This window comes from Aristolochia californica, unplaced genomic scaffold (genome assembly GCF_029961685.1).
Source record: "Aristolochia californica isolate CCGP_79_NKW_82.1479 unplaced genomic scaffold, dmAriCali1.0.hap1 SCAF_12, whole genome shotgun sequence".
NCBI lineage: Eukaryota > Viridiplantae > Streptophyta > Magnoliopsida > Piperales > Aristolochiaceae > Aristolochia > Aristolochia californica.
The window spans coordinates 26,515,368-26,541,207 of record NW_027181793.1 but is presented as its reverse complement, the minus strand read 5'-3'; the positions used below and the strand labels follow the sequence as shown (position 1 = coordinate 26,541,207).

The following is a 25,840-nucleotide window of genomic DNA, read 5'->3' as shown; positions in this document are numbered from 1 at the left end:
GTGAATAAAAAAAGGTAAATATTTTTTAAATATGATATTTAAAATCCTGATAAAATTTTAAAAATAGGAAAATAACATAATTTTTTTAAAATATGTGAACTTTAATTAGTTATATAATTAAATTATTTATTATATATTCTTTAAATTAGTTAGTATTTATATAACATAATACTTTTTATGGTTAAAAAATGTGAAATTAATCTACCCTATATTTAGGGTAGATGAATTATTACATGATTAAGTAATTTTAATTTATATTTAAAATAAATTAATAAAAAATTAAAATTACCACTAGTGAAAACTAAATTCCAATGTTCTAAAGGCACATGAAAAATCCAAACAGGATAAGTTATGCCACGGTTAGGGTCATGTTGCTCTAGCAATCCAAATAATGGAGAAAACAAACTCATTTTCGGTGGGTTTAACCAGATGCAGTTTCAAACCTTATGGGTTCGGTTACCGGAATATCGTATTGTTCAATTGTTTGTCTCAACTCCCAATTACTTGTTCCTCATATTTGGTCTTCATCTATTGCCACTTGCAAGTATTACATTGCCCTACCGGTTTCAACGGTAAAATGGATAATGGTGGGCACAGGTCAGGTCAAGGACAAGTTTCCTAAAACTTGATCCCTATCCTTGTCCATGTTCCCCATCCCCGACCTTGCTCATAAATAAGGGCCTATAAAAAAAGTTTTTATTTCAAAGTTCGATTTATTTCTTCATTAAATGCCCTTAATTATATTTTTATTTTTATTTTGGAAGAAAAATATTTAGTCTTTATTTTTTAAAAAAAATATTATAAATGTCTACGTAAAAAGTGTTTTGAAATAAAAAATTTGTTCCTTAAATACCTCAACTAAAATTAAAAAATTACGTTCTTTTGTTTATTAAACCTCATATCTTTTTAAAATAAAAGAAGGCATTACAGGTATAAACCCGACGAGGTTTATTTTCCATCCCCGTCCCTGCCCCGTGGGGTGGAATCGTAACCCATCTCAGGTTACATTGGTTGAAATTCAAAATCTACCATTTTAGGTCGAGTCGGGTCGGGTCCCCCGCTAAACCCAACCCGATGCCGACCCTTAAATGGATCCAGTAAAATGTCCGGAGCCGCAGGTTAACGCAGACGGTTCGGACGGTCTGCCAATTATAACCGCTAGAGTGCATCCGACTTTCTTGCAGTTCCTCCGTAGAAACTGCAGTTCTTCTGGACCAGGGGGGAAAAAAAAGTCGTAAGGAAAGAACCTCTGCCATGAGATAAGGATTTAAAGCCCCACCTTTCATTTCTTTTCTTTTAGCCAGGAAGATGACGGAAGAACACACTCTCACTTGACTCTCGAAAAGGGAGAGAACAAGGAAATTCTGGGTGCTTTAGGAGTGCCCAACAGAAGAAGCCATACAGGTAAGGTCCTTGTCGTCAAGTTCACGGATAAAATTGGTCCCCTGATACATGATGCTTCGTTAGTCTCTTTTTTTTTAGCTTCGGCAGCGGCTTTCTTTACTTCAGTTTCAGTTTGAGATTGTGTTCTATTCTTCTCTGTCACGCTTTTACTACTGTTGATATGTGGGGATGAGTACTTGATGGAGAACTCTGTCTTGTAATTTTTTTTCCTCTGTGGAGCTTCAGCATTTCTTAAATTATGAATATCGTAGGCGGAGAATTGGCGAAAGTTTGATGCTGCTCATCTGTTCCTCAATGCCAAGTACAGAAGCTGTTAAAGCACAACGCAAATGTTCTGCGTTGCTGTTAAAGAACACCAATCATATGTAAAATTGCCGCAATGAATCTCTTTTTGTATTAACGTTGACAGCATAAGACTTTTTAGTGTTGGTTTTGGAGTTCCTGCTCTTCATATGTCTCTAAATAAATGGCGTTGATATGACACGTATCTTTTTGAGAGATCAGGAATGGTGACATGTATCTTGAAGTACACTTTCTTGCATTTTTCCAAAATTGGTTGAGTATTTGGCATTGATTGGACCGGTTTGATGGTTGAAGTTCCAAGTTATGTATTATTAGATGGGTGTATGATGAAGTGCTATATACCCATGTTCTGATTATCTCGAAATAGTCATTTCAATCCTTCAATCTTTAGATTGGTATGTGGATTAGTGCTATAAGCCCAGGTATGGTTGGTTTACCACTTTTCTTAACCATTCGACATTAAGTACTAAAGGTAAAGTGCTAATATTTGAATGATATATGTGACGAATGGTGATACTAGGGACTCCATCGTTGTGAAAATAGAACATGCCCCCGAGCCCATTGTGTTAAACTGTTCCAAAGTTTATTTCCTCTTAAGTAGATTGCCATATGAACTCTTACTCTAGCACGAAAAATGGCAGTAACACTCACTCCTGTTGATAGTTGTAACTCTCATTATGTGGATTATTCTGGCATGTTTGGTTGGGTAGAGTGCTTATTAGAAACAAAAAAGTTCATCAGTTTTATTAATTCAAAAATATTTTTTATGCAGGTTGGAAGAAGAATGAAGTACTTGTGATTGCTGATTAATCCTCTCAACTTGGAATCAGCATGACACCTGTAATTCCTTGTTCTATAGGCAACATCTACCTTTTCCCTAAGGCAGCAATCTTCACCTCAAGAAAGGATAATTATCTTACAAGATGCAACTTTATACCGAAATTCACAAATTTACAAGGGTTTCTTTTGCCTCAGTCTTCTGCAATAAGATTATTTCCAAAATTCACCAATAGAAAAAACAAAATCTTAGCAGCTTTAGAGTCTGATGTAGCAGTAGAGGAATCAAGTTCAGCTGAAGGTGAAGGTGGAGATGTTTTGTCCTCAGATGCTTCTACCTCAACTATTGAAACAAAGGAAGCTCCCCCTGCACAATCTAAACGGCCAAGAACTGTGAAGAAGAGTGATATGCCACCTGTCAAGAATGATGAAGTGGTCCCTGGTGCTTCTTTTACTGGAAAAGTACGATCTATCCAACCATTTGGTGCTTTTGTTGACTTTGGAGCTTTTACTGATGGATTGGTCCATGTTTCAAGGATGAGTGACAGTTTTGTAAAGGATGTAAACAGTGTAGTTTCTATTGGCCAAGAGGTGACAGTCAGGATTGTAGAAGCTAATATGGAAACTGGAAGGATCTCACTTACCATGAGGGGAAGTGATGATATAACTAAGCTACAACAACGTAAAGATGGTCCACCGAGTGGTACAGCTGACAAACCAACTCGTAGAAACGCCACAAAATCTAATCAAAAGAGAGAAGGGACACTAAAGACCACAAAATTTGTTAAGGGCCAGGTTCTGGATGGCACAGTAAAGAACCTGACCCGTGCTGGAGCTTTTATATCTCTCCCTGAAGGAGAGGAAGGTTTTCTCCCTACCTCAGAGGAATCTGAAGGATTTGGAAATGTCATGGGTAGTTCTTCTTTGCAGGCTGGAGATGAAGTTAAAGTTAGGGTTTTACGTATTAACAGAGGGAATGTGACCTTGACAATGAAAAAGGAAGAAAATGTTGATGAGTTGAATATGATACTTAATCAGGGAGTTGTCCATACAGCAACTAATCCTTTTTTTTTGGCTTTCCGTGAAAACAAAGATATTGCAGTGTTTTTGGAAGAGCGGGAAAAACTGCAGAACTTGAAAAGTTCAGAAAAGGTTGACGGAGAAATTGATGAGAAGGAAGCTAAACCTCAAATGGTTGAGGACATTAAAACACCAGAAACAGTAGAGGAAATAGATGGAAGCCAGTCTTCTGCAAATATGCTAACCAATGAGTCTACTGTTACAGATGATGCAAAGGCTGAGAGCGACGAGATAGACCCCCCCAGTGAAACAAGTGATCTAGCATTATTGCTAGAAAATGCTGTCACGGATGAGGAGCCTAAAGCAGCTGTAGTGCCTAATGAGATTGATACTCCAGGCGATACAAGTGAGCAAGCCTCATCTTCAGATAATGCAGTAACAGATCAGGCTGCTATAGCAGATGAACCGAAAGAAGAGAGTGATGAGCCTACTTCATTAAGTGACACAAGTAATCAGGTCCCATCTCTGGAAAATGCACTAGTAGATGAGACTCCATCACCTGATGAAGTGGAGGAAGTGAGCAATGAAATAGAATCAGCAAATCAACCAGCTGATCAAATTTCATCAAGTGGGGCTACTGAGGAGCCACAAGCAACCCCTCTTGTGGTGAAGGAAGCACCCTCTGCTGCATTACAGGAAAATCTAAATGCAGAATCAACTGAGCCTGAACAAAATGGCAGTGTCTCATCAAGTGGGCAACTGGAGACTGAATTAAAACAGTCAACTAAAGGTTTTCCACTTCCCTTATGTCCGCTTTTTCCTTCCCAACTTCCATGCATTTTTGTTAAAGATTTAGCTATGGTGGACATACTTTATTATAATGTACTTTTTGAGATTTTTTGTTGTATCTACAATTTGCAGCATCAACTGTGTCTCCAGCTTTAGTAAAGCAGCTACGTGAAGAAACTGGAGCCGGGATGATGGACTGCAAAAAGGCCCTTACTGAAACAGGGGGAGACATAATTAAAGCGCAGGAGTTCCTCCGCAAGAAAGGCTTAGCCAGTGCTGAGAAGAAAGCCAGCCGAGCCACTGCTGAAGGCAGAATTGGATCCTACATACATGATAACCGAATTGGAGTCTTGATCGAGGTGAACTGTGAGACAGATTTTATTTCTCGTGGGGATATTTTCAGAGATTTGGTGGAGGACCTGGCCATGCAAGTGGCTGCCTGCCCACAAGTCAGGTATCTGGCTACTGAAGATGTTCCAGAGGAGATTATTAACAAAGAAAAGGAGATTGAAATGCAGAAGGAAGATCTACTGACAAAACCGGAACAAATCAGATCAAAAATAGTTGAGGGTCGGATTAGGAAGAGACTTGAGGAGTTTGCCCTGCTTGAGCAGCCATATATAAAAAATGACAAAGTTGTGGTGAAGGATTGGGTGAAGCAGACAATTGCAACTATTGGAGAAAATATAAAAGTCAGAAGATTTGTTCGGTACAATCTTGGAGAAGGTTTGGAGAAGAAGAGCCAAGATTTTGCTGCAGAAGTAGCTGCCCAAACTGCAGCTAAATCATCATCTCCAGTTCCAAAAGATCAGTCTGCAACTAAAACTAAGGAAACTCCTGAAAAGTAAGTAATATCAAACTTCTGAGTGTATACTTTTTTTCTTCTAGTACCCATTTTAATATGTAGTATGTCTTGATCAGTGGCTCTTTGCATGTAGGATGTAAGTAACATGTTTGCTTATTATGTGTAAAGCATACTTTGTAGTTTGTGTTGTATGACTATGGGACTTCTTATTGATATATTCAGAGCCTGTGCTTCTCAAGTTTGACCAAATTGCATCTGTAATAATGAACTTGGGATATTTTCTTAAATATATTGTTGTCTATGTCATGTCAAAAGCACAAATTGGTTTGTAAATCCACGTACTGCTTGAATACCTCATTTATCTCCTCCGTGCTTGAGTACATGAGTGATAGAAAGGGTTCCACTTATAATTATTGGAACTAGTAATTCTTTTGCATGAACTCGTGGAAAGCATCTTTTCACTATGTATGTACAGTGCATTTTATAAAGTTGAATATATTTTCTAAAATATGTGCTTTGTCTTCATATGTATGTAGTTATCTGAATGAGGATTCCTATTTTGTGCCAAATATCTTCTTTATCTCCTGAGTGTTCTATTTGTTGCAGACCAACAGTGAGTGTATCTGCTGCTCTGGTTAAACAACTCCGTGAAGAGACTGGGGCAGGTATGATGGACTGCAAGAAGGCTCTGGCTGAAACTGGTTGTGATCTTGAGAAAGCGCAAGAATACCTCCGAATGAAGGGTCTTGCTTCTGCTGACAAGAAATCAATCCGCTTGGCTGCTGAAGGCAGGATATCCTCTTACATTCATGACTCTCGAATTGGAGTCCTCATTGAAGTTAACTGTGAAACTGATTTTGTTGGCCGCAATGAGAAGTTCAAAGAATTGGTGGACGATCTTGCAATGCAGGTTGTTGCTTGTCCTCATGTAGAGTATGTATCAGTGGAAGATATACCGAAGACCATGGTAACGAAAGAAAAGGAGTTGGAGATGCAACGAGAGGATTTACAGTCAAAGCCAGAGAATATAAGGGAGAAGATTGTGGAGGGGAGGGTTTCAAAGAGACTGGGAGAACTTGCACTGTTGGAGCAACCTTTCATTAAAAATGACAGTTTGCTTGTGAAGGACTTGGTGAAGCAGACAGTGGCAGCTCTTGGAGAGAACATAAAAGTGAGAAGATTTGTTCGGTTTACTCTTGGAGAATCGATTGAGGAGCCAACTACAACAGCGATAGTATAAACAGAGGCCAGAACCATAGTAATCAAAATGATAGGGCTGAGAGATCTGTATTTTGAGAATTAGTTATGAGCAAGTTGCTGAAGAGAAGGTACATGGCGATTCTTTTTTCTTGTAAAGTGACCAGATTATGTGAGAATTTTATCAAAAGTTTCTTGTTGAATTTGTCCGTTTAATATTTTCACTTCTTCTGGTACTTCAATGAAGAAAATAGTTACTAGAAGCATTTCATAACTTTCTTCCTGAATTAAATCCTCCTTTGTTACATAAAGAAAATGAAGGCGAATAATGACTCTTGAATGATGTGGATGCACTGGGAATTTTGGGATTCTGAGGAGAACCGCATATGACGTTCTGTTTGTTGGTAACGAATCGCTGATGACATAAGTCGCCTGAATCACTTGTGACATGCTCAAATAAGAAAAGATATTAAAAAAATCAACGGCAGAGATTCAAAATAGCAGATAATTCATTGACATATCATCCCCAATAACAGTTCTACTTGTAAAATACAAGAAAAGTTTAGAGTTTTCTTGCCTCGCCTGTATTAGAATGACTTTCTTGGTAACTTCTTTCGTTTCTGTTATCATTTTTCATAGCCTATGATGGCCCCCGTATGCCCAGAGGATTCTCCTAGCTCTCATTTTTCATTGTTTTCTGCCATGGTGTCATTGCCCTGACGATAATGCGTCAAGGCTTCTGGTGAAACTTATAAAGTTGTGGCACATGAAAACGAAGCTGAAACACAGACACTACTTCAGATAACATCTTAGCAACCGCAAGAACTAAACTGGAGACTTTAGAATAAATTAACAAACCTCACATAATACATCAGCGCTTTTAGCATTGAACTCCCGCAATGCTGTTCTCCTCACATGCTATAGATGGCAACACGAATATAAACAATTTCAACTATGGCACTACGGCCAATCCCTGAAGTCGGTTACTTTGCTTAAAACTAAATGGGGTAAAAATACACCATAGAACCTAGATTTAACTGAAAACTTACATCTCTTGTAGTTGTTTTATGCAATGAATAGACAGCATGAGAAGCCACCTGCAAGAACATTTTGATACCATCCATTTATAGTAACTGCACATTATAGGAATGTTAAATCCACAAAAAACTTACTGGTCTGCACCATCAAGCCCATGGACAGAAAATCAAAATCTGCACCTTTCTTTCAAGTACCAAATGGTGGATTCATCGCAACAGTGTCAACTACTCCACCTGCATAGACCAGATAAACCTAAATAAAGAACTATTTTTAAGTTAAAACAGCAAAAATGGAGAATCTACATCCTACACTTTTCACAGGACCATAAGTTTAAACATATCCAGCAATCAGGCCTAGCCTCTGACATCCATATGCCAAATGAATCAACTACTTGAGCTGACTGGCTTAGCAGGTTGACACAGCCAGCCTCACACACGGTTTTAGCAGCTGACCCGAAGCCAAAAAAAATAAGACAGTCGATGAAGGGGGAATCTAACAGTGCAAAGGAAAGCTAGCTAGTTTGAGCATGTCCAGAAAAGTTATGCAGAATATAGTCAACCCACTCAAGGCAATATATTGCATAACATGGGCCGCTACATGCATGGAACCTAGCAGGCAATTTATAATATGACCTGCATACATAAAGTTTTCTGCTTTGATTACTTTGCCCACTCCTAACTAGACACTGAATGCTGCTGGTGCTTGTTCATCTCATGACATAAATTCTTCTTTAACTGATTAAAAGAATCAGTTTCTACACACATAAAAAAAAATGAGGACAAAAAGATATACTGTTGAACATTACCTCTCCAATTTAAATTCTCAATGTTGCACCAGAGGAGGTTTATGTCCAACTGTCGGTGAGATTATTTAACCAAGAAGCAATTAAGTCAGTAAATGATCTTTACTGTACAAAAAGTCCTGCACTTGGAAAACCTAACATCTGTGATCCTAGCCATTTGGTGACAATTACTAATAAAAACTATCAAAAAGAATCAATCAAGGTGAAATTTCTTGATTAACCTTATTTTAGCATCCAAGTCACTTGAAGAGAACATCTCACAGAAAATATAAGGGAGCAAATTTGGCCTCAAAGATGTAAGGCATAAACAGCAGCCGAGTTGCAATGTGCGGTCCCATTGGGTACTGCTCTAGGTCAATCTATCGCATTTTATCAGCATAAAACAGTAGTATTATTTGAACCAGAGATCTAGAGAAAATAATGATATACAACAATTTCAAGAAAACTGACAGAAGAGAGGAACACAAATTAGCAACGAGAAAAAGAAGCCAGCCGCTTACATTAGGACTGTAGTACTGCTCGAGGTCTCCGAGAAGACCTTCTAATTGTTACAACTTCATCCTCAATTCAAGCTTTCTCTCTGATGAGAGAGTAGGCAAACTTTTGAATCTGCATAAACGTGGAGTAGCGCGGGCTCGCAGAACCCTAGTTAATTTTAGCGGGAGCCTGGCTTCAGGTACAGCTGTCCGGCCCGATCTGCTTTCCGGAGTCTGGACCGCCAAAGTCCGTGGAAACTGATAATGGATCCTGCCCGTGTTGCTAAGGGTAGCACCAAGCAAGCCGATTACCATTTGAGCTCGGCTCGATTCAGTTTTTATTTGAGTTTGACAAGAGTTTAAACTTGAAATAAGGCTATTTAAGTATAACAGCTAAACTCAAGGTTTTCTAAACTCAATGTGTTAGTTCATGAGTTAACTCGTTAGTATAGATTTTTTTTTATAAAACTACTCTTGAAGCTAATTGTTTTCATCAATTCCCTCTTTAGTTAGTTGATAGTTGTTCTTATTTATCACAAATTTCAAAGACAATCGATCGTTTAACCCTTTTGGGTCCTTCAACATCTAATGTTGTTATTTGTCAATAGAATAAATACTATTAATTGAGGTATTTGGTATTTTTTTTTGTCTATTAAGCTAATTATTATATATTAGTATGTTACATTGTAAAGTTTTTGACTCGTTTGTGATACCTTACAGTTTAATAGTATTAAGGTTATTATAATATTTTTATATTTTTTTATAATTTTTTTTATTTTTAAAACTTTAAATATAGGTTTGAGATCGAACCCCACTCGAGCTCGGGGTCCAAACTTAGTTGAAAAATTTGGGCTCAAAAACTAGGCTAGAAGCCTTTGAGTGCTAGGATCCGGCTAGGATCCGACAACGCATCCAAGTTCCAAAATCGACCCCGTGTCGATCTGAAGTTCAGGTGACAGGTATCCCGTCTTCGATTTTTTCGATTGTCTTGGAGAAACAAAATGACGAAACTATCCTTTTACTTCCTCAGCGATCATTTATCGAAATCTCCTTTGATACTGGCTACTGACTTTCTCAGTGGAAGTGGACAGTGGAGGGGCGCCGCTGTGCGTTCTGAGCGTGTGGAAGGGGCGAAGATGTTAGATAGCGGGCTTTCTGTCCGGAGACAGTATTCCAACGTCGGAGAGGGGGAGGACGGCGACGACGAATCGAAAACGAGGAAAGGTATTTCGGTTGCCAGCAGAATCACGCATCAGATCGCCAGGATCGGGTTTGCTGGACAATGTTTGGCCGTTTTTCTCTTACTTCTGTTCGTTTCACTGTACTTACACACCCGTAACGGCGTCTGTGTGTCCCCGTTACCCTCCTTCACGCGGATGAGTTTCTTCGGCATCGATGGCCTCGATTCCGAATTTGGATCCTTGGGTGTCCCCTGGTGTAAGTCGGACAATACTTTTAAGTTCCGTGTGCTGGATTGAATTTAATTTTATTTTTATTTTCAATTAATGACTTTGAGATCTGATCTGTGAGGACCCGGAGCTCTCACGATTCATGACTGTTAAAATTCCTAGTATTCCTGGATGAATTTTCGCGAATTCACTTTCTCGTTACTTTTTCCCATAAAGTTGGAATATATAGAGACGTTTTTGTTAACTAAGCGTCTCCTGACATCATTTTTTTTAGAGTCATCACTAAGTGATGTGGTGTTCTTTTTCTTTAAATTATGTAGTGAATTCGGTTGTTTAAAACAAATTAAGTTGTGTTGGTGAGATTGTTGCCAAATTTGCTTCTTAAGTCTAATGTTTATGTCAATCTGTATTTCCTCTTGATATTACTGGTATCTTCTCCTCGTATTTGAAAAGCCTTGTAGATAATATCTTCTGTTAATCCCTTTATTTGCTACGATTTGATATTTAGCTTCCGTTACAATTGGGTTTGGGAAACATATTCTGGATGGAATTATATAGATCTGTAGAACTTAATTTAATTGCGGGAAATCTAAAATAGAAGAACTATTTGAAAATGTTTAAGAAGACAAAAGTTCTACTCCACATGTTTTAAATTAGCAGAAATAAATATAATTCGATCCTTTAATTATTTTCTTGGCTAAAGGCAGATCGAAAGATGGAAGAACTGTCGAGTGGACAAAAAAGGATCTTCTCAAAGGCTTGGAGGAGTTTGTCCCAATATATGAAACACGTCCAATAAAAAACAATGTGCACGGTATGGGTTTCGATCACAGCTTTGGGCTCTGGTTCATTGCTCGATGGCTCAAACCAGATCTGCTGATCGAGAGTGGTGCTTTTAAGGGCCATTCCACATGGGTCCTTCGCCAGGCAATGCTGGATACGCCAATCATCTCAATTTCACCTCGCCACCCTGCAAAGTATCTGGCAAAGGGTCCTGCTTATGTTGACGGCAATTGCACATATTATGCTAATAAGGATTTTGTGGATTTTGGCAATCTTGACTGGGAGAGTGTTCTGAAGAAACATGGAATTACAGATCCTAGCAGGGTCCTCGTCTTTCTTGATGATCATCAGAATGAACTGAAGAGGTAAAAGCTACTTTCTCCGTGAAGTTGATAAGATTTTTCTTTTGCTGACAAAATCAATACTGGCATATGTGAGGAATCTTTACTTTTTGTATTTTCCGTTTTAAATATGAAAATCTCTTGCTATTTAGCTTCAATATCTGTTTTGATACTTTTCAACTATGCTAAACGTAAAACTTTGTATACTGCCAATTAACTGTCTCTTTTATGCTTAAATTGGCAGACTGAAGCAAGCGTTAAATGCAGGTTTCCGCCATCTTGTCTTTGAGGACAACTATGATACTGGGACAGGAGATCATTATTCATTTAGACAAATTTGTGATCAATTCTACATAAGAGGTAACTTCTGGTTATCTGCATTTTATGTGATCACAGATGCATATTCTCATTCCTTTTGGCAATATAAATCATAAGTACATGATCCAAATGGAATACTGAAAACCACTGTTTGGAGTTTTACTGCCTTACGTTGCTAGAAAGACTAATAGATGGTGCATTTAAACATTAGATACTAAAATGAAGGAGATGCAGTTAGTGCCACAGAAGAATTTCAATTGAATATTTTTTTTTTCCAAAATCCAATATAAAATTGCAAGGAATCAGTGCTTATGCAGCATGGCTGCCTCGTAGATACAGAAAATATCTGTAAAATGCTGTTTATTTTCTCATTTTTTTAAACTGAATAAGATATTGACCGCCTGGTGTCTACTCTTGCAGGTGGGGGACATAGTTGCTTTAGAGACAGTGATGAAGCGAGATTGAGGCTGAAGAGAAAAAAATTCTGGGAGAAGGCAGTCCACATAGATGAACTTTGTGGGCCAGGCGAAGCATGGTGGGGTGTAAGAGGGGAGATGCGTGATGATTTCAGCCACAAAAACAAAAAAATATCATACTCTGAACATTTTCAGAACAGCAGGTTTGTGGAGTCTGTACTAGATGTTTACTGGGAGCTCCCTCCAGTGGCTGGCCCTTCCCTCACACATCAAACGAGATTTGACCCTGCTCGTGCACCTGACCCTATTGTTGAAGATGGCGGATATGGCTTGTTTCAAAGGCTTGGTCTCACCAGACTCGAGACTTCCGTTTTCAATGGATACACCCAAATGGTTTATGTCAAAGTATCTCCTCCCCCCGACTCTTAGATCTGTAGAAACTGTTTGTTTATTCAGTTTTGCCTTATTTAGTCATCTTCTACATTGTATCTCTGGCTTCAAGTTCTCTTACATCTTACTTATCGTTCTGGAACTTGTGTATCTGCTTTAATGTTGACTGCAGCCCGTCATTATCTCAACGTTTACGTTAGAACAGGTTTCGTGTAACATAACTAGGCAATCTCTCTTCTGCCATGGAAATTTTCTTCATGTTATCAAGTGCTATAGTGTAAGAAAACACCGAGCTTTCTGTAAAATTGATCGTAATAGTACCCTTTGATTTTATTGAGAACTCTGTTAGACTTGAAAGTGCAGCAAAATGTACTGAAAGTGCCAGCGATTATCAATCCAGATTCCAGCCAGTAATTATCAATTATAGAGCGGAAATCATGAGAGTACAAGGTAACAGGTGCATAGGCCCAGGCGCCATTAAAATGATGAGATGGACGAGTCTCTACAAACTCTGGCCGCTTTATAAACAAGACCTGGTTTGCATAGGTACCCCTTATCAGGATTGCAGTGCCCATCTTCTGAACAGATGCATTCCCCCTCCATTGCACAGCCATTACTCTTGGCTATTACTCTTCCCAAAAGAAACTCATCTGATGTCTCACTTGAGAACATCCCTCGCGGGTCCAGTTGCTTTTTGGCTTCAAGAAACCTACCGAAGTTGGGGTACTTCTCTTGCGCTCCAATGAAAGCCAATTTCCTGTTCTTTGCCCAATGTGGCTTAGCTCTGTATTTGAAGAAGGCCATCTGTTCCACTTCTTCCCACACGTCTTGGGCAAGCCTTGGCGTCAAAGCATCATCAGCTCTATAATAGTTGAAATCCACTACGACAGAATCCTCCGACTGTCCAAGGTAAGCCCCGGAAGCCTTGATGAAACGTATCAGAAACCCATTGTAAATGTCAACCCCACAGAACTTTTCTGGTTTCAAGTCCCTTAGTTTCTTAACATCGCTGATGAAGTCTTTGAACTTTGGAACAGGGAATATGGCTGTACTCTCATAGAAGAAGAGTCCTTTGATTCTGGGGTCCCAAGCGCACATGCTCAGCAGGTTTATCTCTGATGAGTGCAAGCAGGAGCCAGACGTCTGCATTTTGCCTTGGCGACCCACGACAGGGTAACCGCTGAACGTTACCTTGTTGTTCTTCAGTCCGTTTCCTACTAACTTCTTGTATCCTGTCTCTGTTGCCGCTAGCGTGCATTTCCCTTTGAAATCGTTTTTGGACTCCAATGCCTTCTCTGTGTTGCCAATGTTGTAAAATCATTGATTGAGGTATCTGCTTCTGAAAACGAAGGGAAATTTGGGTAAAAGATGTGTACCTATTGCCCTGATTCCGATGGACGCTACCGTGGGAGTGGACTGGAATCCAATGAAATCATTGATCCCGTCGCCAGATGTGTTCAAGGGAACACGATCGTCAGTCCTGAAAACGGCAGTTTGCCTCGACGGATACCAGGTAATATCTGCAAATTCATGCCTCTGTGCATGATCCAGGAATTCATTCTCCAACTGAGTGTCGTTTTTGAATATGTTTGTGATGCTTCTCTTGAATCCAGGCTCCAGCGAGAGCGTTACCTATGGTGCCCATCAAGTTCAGTGAATAAACCAGAGATGTTAGAATTGAACAGATATTCATTTCATACACTTGAAAAGATGATGTATCAGAGAAACTTGATTTAAATCCAGAAATGTAGAAATTTGATGCAGGATGTAAATAATTCTTCACCCATCTGGGAGCACTAAAATTTCATCAAAACATTTTGTGTTGAGAACAAAGAAAAATTAACTGTTTTTTTTTTTTTTTGCAGAACATTTTAAAGAACTGAACGTTCAGTCATAGCATAACAGGAGTGGGCGTCAAATGGCAACTTGCACAAGAAGGTGAATGAAGGAGATGAAGCAGATAAAGAAACTACAAACCTTTGATATGACGCCCAAGTTCCCAACAGACACTCTGGCTGCATTGAACAGCGGATCTTTGCTCTCCAATCTGATAATCTTAGCATATCCCTCCGGCGGCCCAGCCACCACCACAAGACTGATCCCCACCACGTGATCGTGAACAGCCCCTCCGTTTCCCCACCAAGAGCTCCCATGTGATCCTGTACTTATAACTCCACCCAAACTCACTCCCTCCCAGTAGGGAGAAGCCACCAAACTCAATCCGGCTTCTTCCACGCGATCAATCAGATCTCGGAGCCCAACCCCAGAATCCGCAGTGACTGTCAGATTCTTTACATCGATACTGATGTCGGTATTGTACTTTGCTGTGCTTATCACGATGGAATTCTCCGGCGGTGAACCAGGGCACGTCAGTTTGGGTATGGTGTGTGAAAACCCAGAAACTATCTTCACCTTTTGATTCTTCTGATTGGCCCGGGCTACTGCCAATCTCAGCTCTTCCTCTGTTGTCGGGTAGATAACAGCAGAGACCAAGCAGTCTTTCCTGTCGCCCCATACTCCATAGGCGTTTGAGACAGTACAGCTGCCCCTTTTACATTTGACAGGGGCCTGCGGGGGTCTGCCATACGTTTCGGGGAACGCTGAACAGAAGACCAGCAAGAGAAGAAGCAGGTCCTGAACCTGAAGAGGCCAGGCCATTGGAGCTCCGTCTCCTTCCTGAGATTTTGAGGTAATTTACATCAATCTTTGCAAGTCTTTGAAGGAAGATTTACGTGCAGCTGGATGTGACCGTTGAGAGAGCGTTTTCGGAATGTGGAATGCAAGTAAATGGTACCCTTACGATAATAAGAGAAGTTCAGTTTTGTGCAGACAAGGAGTGTGGAGGTGATTCTTGTCATCTTGGTCGTATAGAACCCTGTACTATTGCTTAAGCGGATTTTTGCCTTCTAACTTGAGAAAGGTAATGATCGATAGATCCAAGATCACGCCGGAGATACAGGCAATCTTTGCATTTCCTGTCACGCTTTCTTTTATCTTTTAGCAAAAACAGAAATGTAGGGTAGCAAAAACTAAGCGTTCGGTGGAACTTTAAAATGAAGGAAATTTTAAGGGTTTTTTTACCAAAATTTAACAAATATTAACACAAATAACCAACTTCCCAAACTTAATATCACAAATACCTGAAGGATTGAACGATATGTCACCCTACACTTCATCGAAAAACCATGTCATCATTCACATAGGATACCATGTCATCATAATAAGTCATCTCATCATTCATAGGACACCATGTCATCATAACAAGTCATCACGCATCGTGTCACCACTCCACTTCAGGGTACTTATTTTTTTAATATTTTTATTTATTGATTATGTTATTTTATAATTAAAAATATTTTAAAAACACCATCAGCACCGGAAGAGTACAATATGTCACCTAAAACTTTACCGGAACACCATGTCATTTATGCACATTGGATGCCATGTTATCGTAACAAGTCATCACACACTCGTCACCACTCCGCGTCATTTTCTAATTTTTTATTTTATTATTGATTTAAGTTTTTTTAATTAATTTTTTAAATATTAATTTCTGGTTTTTAAAAATCTTATTTGATTGTACATATTATATAAACTTTTTTATAATAAAAAATATTATTCTTACCTATTTAACACTATTCATTATCGATTTAAAATATTTTAAATAGAAAACTTTATTTGAAAGAATTATTTTAGTGTTTAATTTTTTTATTTCATATACATATTATATTATATTTTATTTAAAATAATAAAAATTAAATTATATATTAATTAATTAAAAACCATATTCTAATTTATTTAACAAATTTTATTATTGATTTAACACATTTTATAATTTAAAAATAATTAGTAAAAAATTACATACACAACATCTTGAGGTAACACATATAGTCCTTAAATACTTGAAACAAGCACCACGATAAGGTATTTTTCTATCCTCTACAAGTACACTTTAATTAAATGCATTTTGTGATGTAGATTGGGTTCACTGCTAAGGACACAAAAATGTCAGTAACAAGGTATTGTATATTTTTTGGACGATCACCAATTTCTTTAAAAATAAAGAAGTAAACAACGGTGGCTCAATTAACTGCAAAGGCAGAGTATCGCTTTATGACTACTACATATTGTGAAATTACTTGGTTGAAGAATGTTTTGAAAGACTTGAAAATCAAACATACTTAGCCGGTTATGTTGTATTGTAACAACCGAGTTTCTCTCTATATTACCTCAAACCCAGTTTTTCATAAGTGAACCAAACACGTCGAAATTGATTGTCACTTTGTGAAAAGATCCAAACAGGGCTTGATCAAGACAACACACATACAAACCAATAACCAAACTACAAATTTATTCACTAAGGCATTGAGTTTGTTCGAATTTGAGGCATTACTTGACAAATTGGATGTCATTAATATATACTTTATCTTGAGGAAGAGTGTTAAAGACAATCTTGTAGAATAAGAAAGTAAATTAGTTACCAATTGTTAAGATCGTCAGATTTGATTTATAGGCATAAGTGTATTTGTTTCTTGTATAAAGATGTAACTTTTTTACAGAATCAATATAGAAAAAGTACCATTTTCTCATTAATATTGAAAGGCAAAAAAAAATAAAAAAAATGCTCAATCCAAATTGTGTCTGAAACTCACCAAAACAATCCATCTCCGTTCCGTTCTTCTTCATCATCTTTTTCGCTATTTATTCGGACATGTGTCCACGAAGAGGCACAGGAAACAGGACGAAGGAAGAACGGAACAGTGTTTGAATCTTTTCATCTCGTATCTTCTGCAACAACCTCGTCTGGACACGTCTTCAGCCTTGGACAAACCTCACAAAGCAAGTCTCAATTATTGAACAACCTCCCTTCCTCTCATATAGTACCGGATACCGATATGTACATCTTTTACCTACCCTCATAAAATTACAAAATTACAAATATATCCAGATTTAAATACGATTAAAATATCATACAATAATTAAAATATAAATTTAAACAAAATATATATTGTGAGAAAATCTTGCACCTTCTAGTCATAAATCATGTTTGCAAGGTTGAGGATACGGGGACACGTGGATAACGATTGTCTTTCTCCTTCTTACCAAAAAATATTCATCTCCGCATTTTGCCTCTTCTTCCGCTTTCCTGCTTCCTTTTAGGATGTCTCAAGAAAGACGCAATAATCTCAGAAATGTGTAATAATTTTGTAAAATCTTTAACAATAATCAACTTAGTATATTGGGTTTTATAAAGATTTATTTCATCCAAATTTTGTTCAAAATGTGTATAACAATACCCCAATCTGCGCATAAAAGTTCACACTCACCAAGCAAAAACACATTTCATTCAATAGTTGTTCAACCATCTTCATTCAAACTATTTTTCTGAAAAAAGAGAGAGCAAGGGAGGGAGAGAGTTTTTCACTAATCACACAATTTTACAAATCAAAACATGTTTTTCAATGGTGTCTTGGTCATGGAACTTAGAGACGCGACTCTTGATCATTTCTATCACAAGAAGTTGCAAATGGAGACCTCCTAAATGATACTTCATCATATAGGCGTCTAGTGGGAAGATTGATCTACTTGATTGTTACTAGACCATACTTGGTCTATGTCGTCCATATTTTAAGCTAATTTATAGAAAAATCACATACACAACATCTTGAGGTAACACATATAGTCCTTAAATATTTGAAGCAAGCACCAGGACAAGGTATTCTTCTATCCTCTACAAGTATATTCCAATTAAATGCATTTTGTGATGTAGATTGGGTTCACTACTAAAAACACAAAAATGTCAGTAACAGGGTATTATATATTTCTTGGACAATCACCAATTTCTTGAAAAATAAAGAAGTAAACAACGGTGGCTCGATTAACCGCAAAGGTAGAGTATTGCTCTATGACTACTACATATTGTAAAATTACTTGGTTGAAGAATGTTTTGAAAGAGGAAATCTAATATACTTAGCCGGTTATGTTGTATTGTGGCAACCGAGTTTCTCTCTATATTACCTCAAACCCAGTCTTTCATAAGTGAACCAAACACGTCAAAATTGATTGTCAGTTTGTGAAAAGATTCAAACAGGCTTGATTTATACAATACACATACGAACCAATAACCAAACTACAAATTTATTCACTAAGGCATTGAGTTTGTCCCAATTTGATGGATTACTCAACAAATTGGATGTCATTAATATATACTTTATCTTGAGGAGGAGTGTTAAAGACAATCTTGTAGAACAAGAAAGTAAATTAGTTACCAATTGTTAAGATCGTCGGATCTGATTTATAGACATAATTGTATTTGTTTCTTGTATAAAGATGTAACCTTATTACAGAATCAATATAGAAAAGTATTATTTTCTCATTAATATTGAAAGGAAAAAAACTAAAAAACTAGATTTTGCTATCTTGGAAGATAAGAACCAAGAAGAGAGAAAGTGTCTTTCCTCGTTCTCACCAAAACAATCTATCTTAGTTCTGTTCTTCTTCATCATCTTTATCGCAATTTATTCGGACATGTGTCCACGAAGAGGCACAGGTAGGGGTGGCATCGAGCTGAGCCGAGCCCGAACTTGCATATGTTCAAGCCGAGCTTCGAGCTGAGCCTCGTCTCAAGCCTAAAATTGTTATCGAGCTCGAGCCAAAACAAATTTAACCGAGTTCGAGCCGAGCTCGAGCTTCAACATACATTTAAAACTCTTCAAAAAATATATATCAAATAAATTGTATATAAAATTATGCATACATTTTACATAAAATTGGGCATAACCTATATATATATAATATATGTATAAGATTGGGTATGACCTCTACTTAAAATTGAGCATAATCTATGTATATAATACCTGTATAAAATTCGGCATGACCTCTAATTAAAATTGGGCATAATTTATATACATAATATCTGCATAAACATTCCATAAACACTCCATAAAATAGTCTAAACTCTCCAAACACTGCATAACATTAGGAATAAAGTCCATACAATAATCAAACACAACAAAATTAAATTAAATATCACTTTCAATTTACAATCACCCAAATAAAAACTATAAATCTATTATAAATTTACAAACTATAAAATTGTAATCAAGCTCGAGCCTAATAATTTTAACCGAGTTCGAGTTCTAGCCGAGTTCGAGGTTAACCTACATTTAATACTCTACATAAAATATATGTCAAATAAATTATCTATAAAATTAAGCATACATTTAAAAAAAAATGATTGGGGAGGTTCGGGATTGAATCTAGATAGTAGATTGGAACCCACCAATATTAATCTTTTTTACCCCAAATATTGTCTAGCTTATTTTGTAATTTTTGAATCTGACCATAAATTTACTATGACCTCTTGGTGCCCTGATTGAAAATTTATATTCTAGGAAAAACTATAAAGGATACACATTTTCAAAAAAACCTTTAAATAAAATCCAATTACTATTAGAGACTTACTAGAAAATTACTAGAAATATTTTAAAATTTTGTTAGGAAAATTAAATGGACCTCTTATTGCCACTTTTAGGGAAATAAATAAAAATAATAATCAATCTAATATATATATTTATCGATAAATTTTTAATCAAATAAAATATCAAATACAAAATTGCTATGAAAATTGCCTCATGCTAAAAATATTATAGCATAAATTGTCAAATACTTATTCAAAATTTTTCTATGCGGTTTTCTAGCCCATCTTGGCAAAAAAAATTCTTAGAAAATTATATGATTTTTTAATAAAAATTTCTAATTAGAAAAATGTTTCCAAAAAACATGAGGCACTAATGGTCCCTATATTTCAAATAAAAATGTCTTTTCATCATTTATTGAAAAAACCACTAATAATCTCTAGAAACGTATTTCTACTAAAATGTATTTTTTCAATGTTTTTGAAGAGCGACGAGGAAGGGACAAAAGGGTTTTTTTTTTTTACTTGTTTATGATCTCACACATGCAAAATCGTCGGTTTAGATCTCACACGTGCGAAATCGTTTGGTGGGAGGGGAGAAAAATTATTTCTCCCAACTTAGGTCTCGAGGAGCAAAATTATTTCTCCGTCGTCGACACTCACTCTGGTTTTCCGCCGAGACGACGCACAGTGAAGGCACGGTGCTAGCGAGGACCTATCGTTAGCGATGAAGGCGGTGGCGAAGGAAACAGAGGAGGCGAAGAAATCAGAGGAAGAGGAAGAAATCGGAGGGAAGGGGATGTAGTGGCCGGCGAGGAGCAGTCGACAACGACAATGGCGGCCAGAGCGGTGGACGAGAGGGGCTCGGCGTCCTCCCACTCCCCCCTCCCCTCTCCCCCGCTCTCGCTCCCAATCCCGATCCCATGACTCGCCCGTTAATGAGCTGGTTCGTTAACTCAAACGAGTCGATTTCAGTTCTCGAACTCGACTCGAGCTCAAGAGATACTGAATCAAACCGAATTGATATCGAGCTAAACTCGAGCCGCTCGCGAGCCAGCTCGGTTCGAAACCTCCCCTAAGCACAAGAAACAGGACAAAGGAAGAACGGAATGGTGTTTGAATCTTTTCATCTCGTCTGGACACGTCTTCAGCCTTGGACAAACCTCACAAGGCAAGTCTCAATGTTTGAACAACCTCCCTCCCTCTCATGTAGTACCCGATACCGATATGTACATCTTTTACCTACCATCATAAAATTACAAAATTATAAATATATCCAGATTTAAATACGATTAAAATATTATAAAATAATTAAAATATAAATTTACACAAAATATATATTGTGAGAAAATCATGCGCCTTCTAGTCATAAATCATGTTTGCAATGTTAAAGATATGGGGACACGTGGATAACGATGGTCTTTCTCCTTCTCACCAAAATATTCTTCTCCGCATTCTGCCTCTTCTTCCGCTTTTCTGTCTCACGAAAGACGAAGAAAAGCAGAAGAGGAGGCAAAACGCAGAGATGATTACTATCATCTTCATCAGCGTTGTTCCTTTCCTTCTCTCTGTAATTCGAGCCAAGAAACTCTTCCTGCATGTCTCGAACTTGTTGATGATTCATCGATATACATACAAAAGTTCTTTAACAGCTTGGTTAAAACATAGTAGACACAAAACAGAATCTGAGAAAAGGGCTATTGACTTCAAAAAGCTTGACTGAGGAGAGAATAGAGTCAGAAGCACTGAGCAATTTAAGAGAAGGACAAGATTGTTTGACAAGTACAACAGGGAAGAGATGTTAACGGACCGAATATCGTATTTCCGAGGAACTGAAATTGGAAATGAACGTCCGAGGGACCGACGAACACCTAACATACCCTACAGAAGTTGAAAATTCCTCATCTCAGGTTCGAATTTCAGATCCTTATGGAGGAAACATCGAGCACAGATTTTGTCAAATACAATGCTCGGTTTCCGCCATCGTCAAGTCTGAGTCCGGGTCGTATAACCATGATCAGGCCATAGATCTTGGATATAATATTGGGTTAATATCTTACAATGTTCTGAAGTATGACATAAATACCTACATAATGATGCCAAGAAAATGCCCTATCATATACGAATCACTAATATGCCCTCTTATAATTGAATTTTGTTATTTTACTCTTAACTTTGGTACATAAAAACTTAAATAACAGAGGAAGACGAACAGTAGAAGATAAGAAAATTAAAGAAAAGAACCGTAAATATCTGATCGCCTTCGAGGAGCTTCAATCCTCTCAGGCAATGGGGTTCCCATGCGACCTTGAAAAACAGACCGAGGTATGAAAGACGAAGAACCCGCAATAAAAAAGAACACGAAAAACACCGACGACAGGTTTGGGGCCGAAAGAGAATTGAGTGACACATTGAGTTCGAGTTCTTGCGTTGAATATCTGAATGGAAAAAGAAAAAGAATAAGAGTGTGGGACTAAAGAAGAGAGAGAGAGAGAGAGAGAGAGAGCAAATCTTGAGTTTTTCTCTAATTCATGCGTATTTGTCTTCTGACTTGTGAGTGCTCTCCGTCAGGTACGTGACACCCATCTAATAGAATACGAATATGAACCAGTCCAACACTCCACATGATATAACCTTCCTTCTCACAGCCAATTAATTTATATAATTTACAAGTGTTTTGACATTACTGAACTCATTTGCTTGGAGAAGATGGGAGGGAGGAAGGCATTAACTGATTATAAATTAGTCGGCTGGGGGGATGTAATTTGGAGAATTTCCGAAACCGAGGGGGCAATGATAAAAACTGCAGAAGATTTTAAAAAAAGACATTGGTTTGACGTGCCAGCCTTATGTCAACGAGAACAGGAAAAGATAAGGAGAGGGAGAGAGAAAGGTGGGTGTTGTTCCCGGGCTTTTTGCCTGGTTTTATACTTGCAAAGACAAACTCCACCATTGAATCGCTTCTCTAACCAGTTACCTCCCAAAAAAATCTATTTCCTTCTCAAAACATGCACCCCACGTTCTTCTGTTTCTAAATTTGCATCAACTCACAAGGAGCCGGCAAAGGAAGGACCAAAAACTCTGCCAAAAACACCTCCTAAGCACAGAGAAGACAACAAAACATCTTCCACTCTCTCTCTCTCTCTCTCTCTCTCTCTCTCTCTCTCTCTCTCTCTCTATCTCTCTCTCTGGCTTCTCCTTCCAATAACATCACCGATCTTATTGGGAAGAGGGGTTCCTTCGTCTTTCTAGTTCTGCCGGATCCCCTCTTCTAATCTCTCCTTCCTGCTTCATGATCCAAACTTCCTGTTCTTCTCTGAACTGGATGATCTACAAGGAAGTTGCAGACGAATGAAGGAGGTGTTTATTTCAATCGGAGGTTGAGTTCTACGATGGTTCGAGTAGAGCTGGTGGGTCACAAGGATCATTTGTCACCAGCGGTATAAGGATGCTCGAGCAACTAGGACGCCAGACCCAGAGTATGATTTTGGAGAGTGCGGGGATGGGTGACGGGGCAATGGACGAGAATGTAACATCTAGGAGCCAAGTGGAGAATCAACAGATTGGCTCGACTCTCAACCGGAATGATAAGGGCCCCAAGTCACGTCTGAGTAAGGAAGGTGGTGGTGGTGGTGCCCAACCAGCGAAGCAACCTACGGGCAAGCCTCGCCTTTCTTGAATCAGTTTTTCCATTCCTTATGATGGACTGTTGACCGTGATTCTTTTATTAATCTCTAAAAAGATTAAATTCCCCAATTTTCATTTCAAATGTTTTGTTTTGTGGCTCTCGGTTCAGACTTGGATATGATGAAGGAAAGGTTTGCGAAGCTGCTTTTGGGGGAAGACATGTCAGGCGGAGGGAAGGGTGTCTCGTCTGCTTTGGCCTTGTCCAATGCCATTACCAATCTTGCAGGTATTCTTCTATTTCGGGTTCCGCTGCTTTTTCTTAATCTAATGATCCACTTCCGCCGACCCAGATGGAGTCACATCTAATTAATGCCCTGCACTTGTGATTATTTTCGATTACCGGCAGCTTCTGTTTTTGGTGAGCAATGGCGTTTGGAGCCCATGTCTCAAGAGAGGAAGTCGAGGTGGAGAAAAGAAATCGATTGGCTTCTATCTGTTACAGATCACATTGTTGAATTCGTTCCATCTCAACAAAAAGCCAAAGACGGAACGAGTATGGAGGTATCTTTTTATTTTTTATTTTTTATTTTATTTGTCGTTCTCTCCTTCCCAAGCAGAATTTCACCACTAACCGATGCCTAGTCATGAGCACTCTTCTCATGCTTTCTTTCATTTGTTCAATCTGCAGATCATGGTGACGCGCCAACGAGCTGATCTTCTCTTAAATATCCCTGCTTTACGCAAGCTTGACGCCATGCTTATTGTTAGATTCTCATTCTTCTTTCTCTCTCATTTTCTTTTTTACTCGTGAGTTTCTGATTTTTAACTACAATCCTGTATTTCGTTAAAAACAGGAGTACCTCGACAACTTCAAAGACCAGCAAGAATTCAGCTACGTGAAGAGAGACTCTGATGACTCTGAAAAATCGAATGACCAAAGACAGGACGACAAATGGTGGCTTCCAAAGCCCAAGGTTCCACCAAATGGCCTATCTGAAGTCTCAAGGAGATGGCTTCAGTTCCAAAAGGATTCTGTGAACCAAGTTCTCAAAGCGGCCATGGCAATAAACGCTCAAGTTTTATCTGAAATAGAGATCCCTGACAACTACATCGAATCTCTTCCCAAGGTAAAAAAATCTCAAAACCTCTTGTTTCTCTCTCTCGCTCTCCCTCTTCTTCTTCTTCTTCTTCTCCTGTTTTCTTCTTCCTCATCCTTAGAGCAAGAACTTGCGGGATTTTCTTCTTCTGTTTCTTGTTTTGGTAGAACGGACGAGCGAGCCTTGGTGATTCGATATATCGAAGCATAACAGTAGACTACTTCGACCCGGAGCAATTTCTCTCCACCTTGGATTTGACTACTGAACACAAGGTCCTGGACTTGAAGAACCGAATCGAAGCATCCATCGTGATTTGGAAGAGAAAGATGATCAACAAAGATACCAAATCGACCTGGGGTTCAGCGGTAAGTCTGGAAAAAAGAGAGCTTTTCGAAGAGAGAGCAGAGACGATCTTGGTTCTCCTCAAACAGAGATTCCCTGGTATTCCACAATCCACACTTGACATAAGCAAGATCCAGTACAACAAGGTAAAGTTTAAAGGCAGAAAAATCTTACTACAATTCCCTCTTCTTCTCTTTTGGATATTGAAACATCAGTGATGACCGTCAACCGGATATTTGCAGGATATGGGGCAGTCTGTCCTGGAGAGCTACTCAAGGATTCTGGAAAGCTTGGCCTACACAATCATGTCGCGAATCGAAGATGTACTCTATGCTGATTATATCGCTCTGAATCCAACCCAAGGTGATACTAACAAACGGCGATCAGTATCAGATTCCCCCGTGAAGGGACCGGTAAAATTCCCGGACCCAGGAGAAGAGATAGAGAAGTTGAACAACATGGATACACCGGCTTCAATGACTCTGTCCGACTTCATGGGTTGGCATTTGGATCAAGAGTCTGAGAAGAAGAAAGAAACAGGGAATCTAGAAGACATGTTGAATTTCGAAGACATGAAACTCGCGAGCAAACCGACAAATGTCGTGACGAACAAGAAATTTTCATACATAGAGAATTTGGGAGGTTTGAGAAGCCCGACGGCTCGACATTGAAAGGACTCGTTTATGTAGAATGAACTAAAGTTAAGAGAGTGACAACCAGAAGAGAATCCAGATCGAGGGGGAGCTTGAATTTCCAAGTGTAAATAGTTCAGGCCCATGAATGTATCTTCAAGGTCTTGGCGCATTGTTCTTCCCTTTGTAGACAGGGAGGCATTAATTACGGCTGGTTCGCCAGAGCGTTCTTTTGTACTTCGTTTGTCTTTGTAGAGTTATAGCGATTAATTTGTATTGATTCTGACTTCTGATACTCAGTATTCAGAAAGTAAATATTCTCTAAATTATTGTACTGATTCATCAATTCACATTACGATACTGCAATTCTGAGTGAATTTAGGCTTAACAGGACTAGTCCCTAACTTGGGCTAAGTATTTGAACTAAAATGCTCTAGGATAACAGAGGATTATGACA

The 25,840-nt window shown here is 38.4% G+C and overlaps 4 protein-coding genes and 1 pseudogene across 5 annotated transcripts; 3 read left to right on the top strand and 2 right to left on the bottom strand.

Annotated features, from left to right (window-relative positions):
* The first annotated feature begins 1,317 nt into the window (after nucleotides 1-1,317).
* Nucleotides 1,318-6,554, top strand: LOC137946062 (polyprotein of EF-Ts, chloroplastic-like). 2 transcript variants are annotated; one of them, XM_068792239.1, is made up of 4 exons: nucleotides 1,318-1,404; nucleotides 2,480-4,294; nucleotides 4,444-5,137; nucleotides 5,705-6,554. In XM_068792239.1, the coding sequence occupies exons 2-4, from the start codon at nucleotides 2,539-2,541 to the stop codon at nucleotides 6,336-6,338; spliced, it is 3,084 nt and encodes a 1,027-aa protein (XP_068648340.1). In that variant the 5' UTR covers nucleotides 1,318-1,404; nucleotides 2,480-2,538; the 3' UTR covers nucleotides 6,339-6,554. The 2 variants fall into 2 exon arrangements, with proteins under 2 accessions (XP_068648340.1, XP_068648339.1); XM_068792238.1 differs by having other exon boundaries at nucleotides 4,426-5,137.
* Nucleotides 6,555-6,564: 10 nt separating this feature from the next.
* LOC137946788 (uncharacterized) lies at nucleotides 6,565-8,926 on the bottom strand (annotated as a pseudogene).
* A 768-nt stretch (nucleotides 8,927-9,694) lies between these two features.
* LOC137946371 (uncharacterized) lies at nucleotides 9,695-12,612 on the top strand. The gene is made up of 4 exons (XM_068792640.1): nucleotides 9,695-10,048; nucleotides 10,724-11,168; nucleotides 11,389-11,504; nucleotides 11,883-12,612. The coding sequence occupies exons 1-4, from the start codon at nucleotides 9,748-9,750 to the stop codon at nucleotides 12,305-12,307; spliced, it is 1,287 nt and encodes a 428-aa protein (XP_068648741.1). The 5' UTR covers nucleotides 9,695-9,747; the 3' UTR covers nucleotides 12,308-12,612.
* Nucleotides 12,569-15,030, bottom strand: LOC137946370 (L-gulonolactone oxidase 3-like). Its single transcript, XM_068792639.1, has 3 exons — nucleotides 14,246-15,030; nucleotides 13,645-13,900; nucleotides 12,569-13,563 (listed from the first exon to the last, which is right to left on the bottom strand). Exons 1-3 carry the CDS (start codon nucleotides 14,924-14,926, stop codon nucleotides 12,746-12,748), a joined length of 1,755 nt encoding a protein of 584 aa, XP_068648740.1. The 5' UTR covers nucleotides 14,927-15,030; the 3' UTR covers nucleotides 12,569-12,745.
* An 8,101-nt stretch (nucleotides 15,031-23,131) lies between these two features.
* On the top strand, nucleotides 23,132-25,644 carry LOC137945516 (rho guanine nucleotide exchange factor 8-like). Its single transcript, XM_068791447.1, has 7 exons — nucleotides 23,132-23,344; nucleotides 23,482-23,598; nucleotides 23,719-23,873; nucleotides 24,001-24,075; nucleotides 24,167-24,439; nucleotides 24,577-24,897; nucleotides 24,994-25,644. Exons 1-7 carry the CDS (start codon nucleotides 23,134-23,136, stop codon nucleotides 25,420-25,422), a joined length of 1,581 nt encoding a protein of 526 aa, XP_068647548.1. The 5' UTR covers nucleotides 23,132-23,133; the 3' UTR covers nucleotides 25,423-25,644.
* Nucleotides 25,645-25,840: the final 196 nt, after the last annotated feature.

Bases quoted from the DNA above. Each gene is read 5' to 3' on its own strand.
- LOC137946062 (XM_068792238.1), top strand. From the start codon at position 2,539: ATGACACCTGTAATTCCTTGTTCTATAGGCAACATCTACCTTTTCCCT. The intron at 4,295-4,425 runs GTTTTCCACTTC...TACAATTTGCAG, and splicing joins ATTAAAACAGTCAACTAAAG to CATCAACTGTGTCTCCAGCT. The intron at 5,138-5,704 runs GTAAGTAATATC...TATTTGTTGCAG, and splicing joins ACTAAGGAAACTCCTGAAAA to ACCAACAGTGAGTGTATCTG.
- LOC137946371 (XM_068792640.1), top strand. From the start codon at position 9,748: ATGTTAGATAGCGGGCTTTCTGTCCGGAGACAGTATTCCAACGTCGGA. The intron at 10,049-10,723 runs GTAAGTCGGACA...TCTTGGCTAAAG, and splicing joins ATCCTTGGGTGTCCCCTGGT to GCAGATCGAAAGATGGAAGA. The intron at 11,169-11,388 runs GTAAAAGCTACT...TTAAATTGGCAG, and splicing joins CATCAGAATGAACTGAAGAG to ACTGAAGCAAGCGTTAAATG.
- LOC137946370 (XM_068792639.1), bottom strand. From the start codon at position 14,926: ATGGCCTGGCCTCTTCAGGTTCAGGACCTGCTTCTTCTCTTGCTGGTC. The intron at 13,901-14,245 runs GTTTGTAGTTTC...TGGGCACCATAG, and splicing joins ACTTGGGCGTCATATCAAAG to GTAACGCTCTCGCTGGAGCC. The intron at 13,564-13,644 runs GTACACATCTTT...TTGGCAACACAG, and splicing joins CATCGGAATCAGGGCAATAG to AGAAGGCATTGGAGTCCAAA.
- LOC137945516 (XM_068791447.1), top strand. From the start codon at position 23,134: ATGCTCGAGCAACTAGGACGCCAGACCCAGAGTATGATTTTGGAGAGT. The intron at 23,345-23,481 runs GCAAGCCTCGCC...CTCTCGGTTCAG, and splicing joins ACCAGCGAAGCAACCTACGG to ACTTGGATATGATGAAGGAA. The intron at 24,440-24,576 runs GTAAAAAAATCT...TTGTTTTGGTAG, and splicing joins ACATCGAATCTCTTCCCAAG to AACGGACGAGCGAGCCTTGG.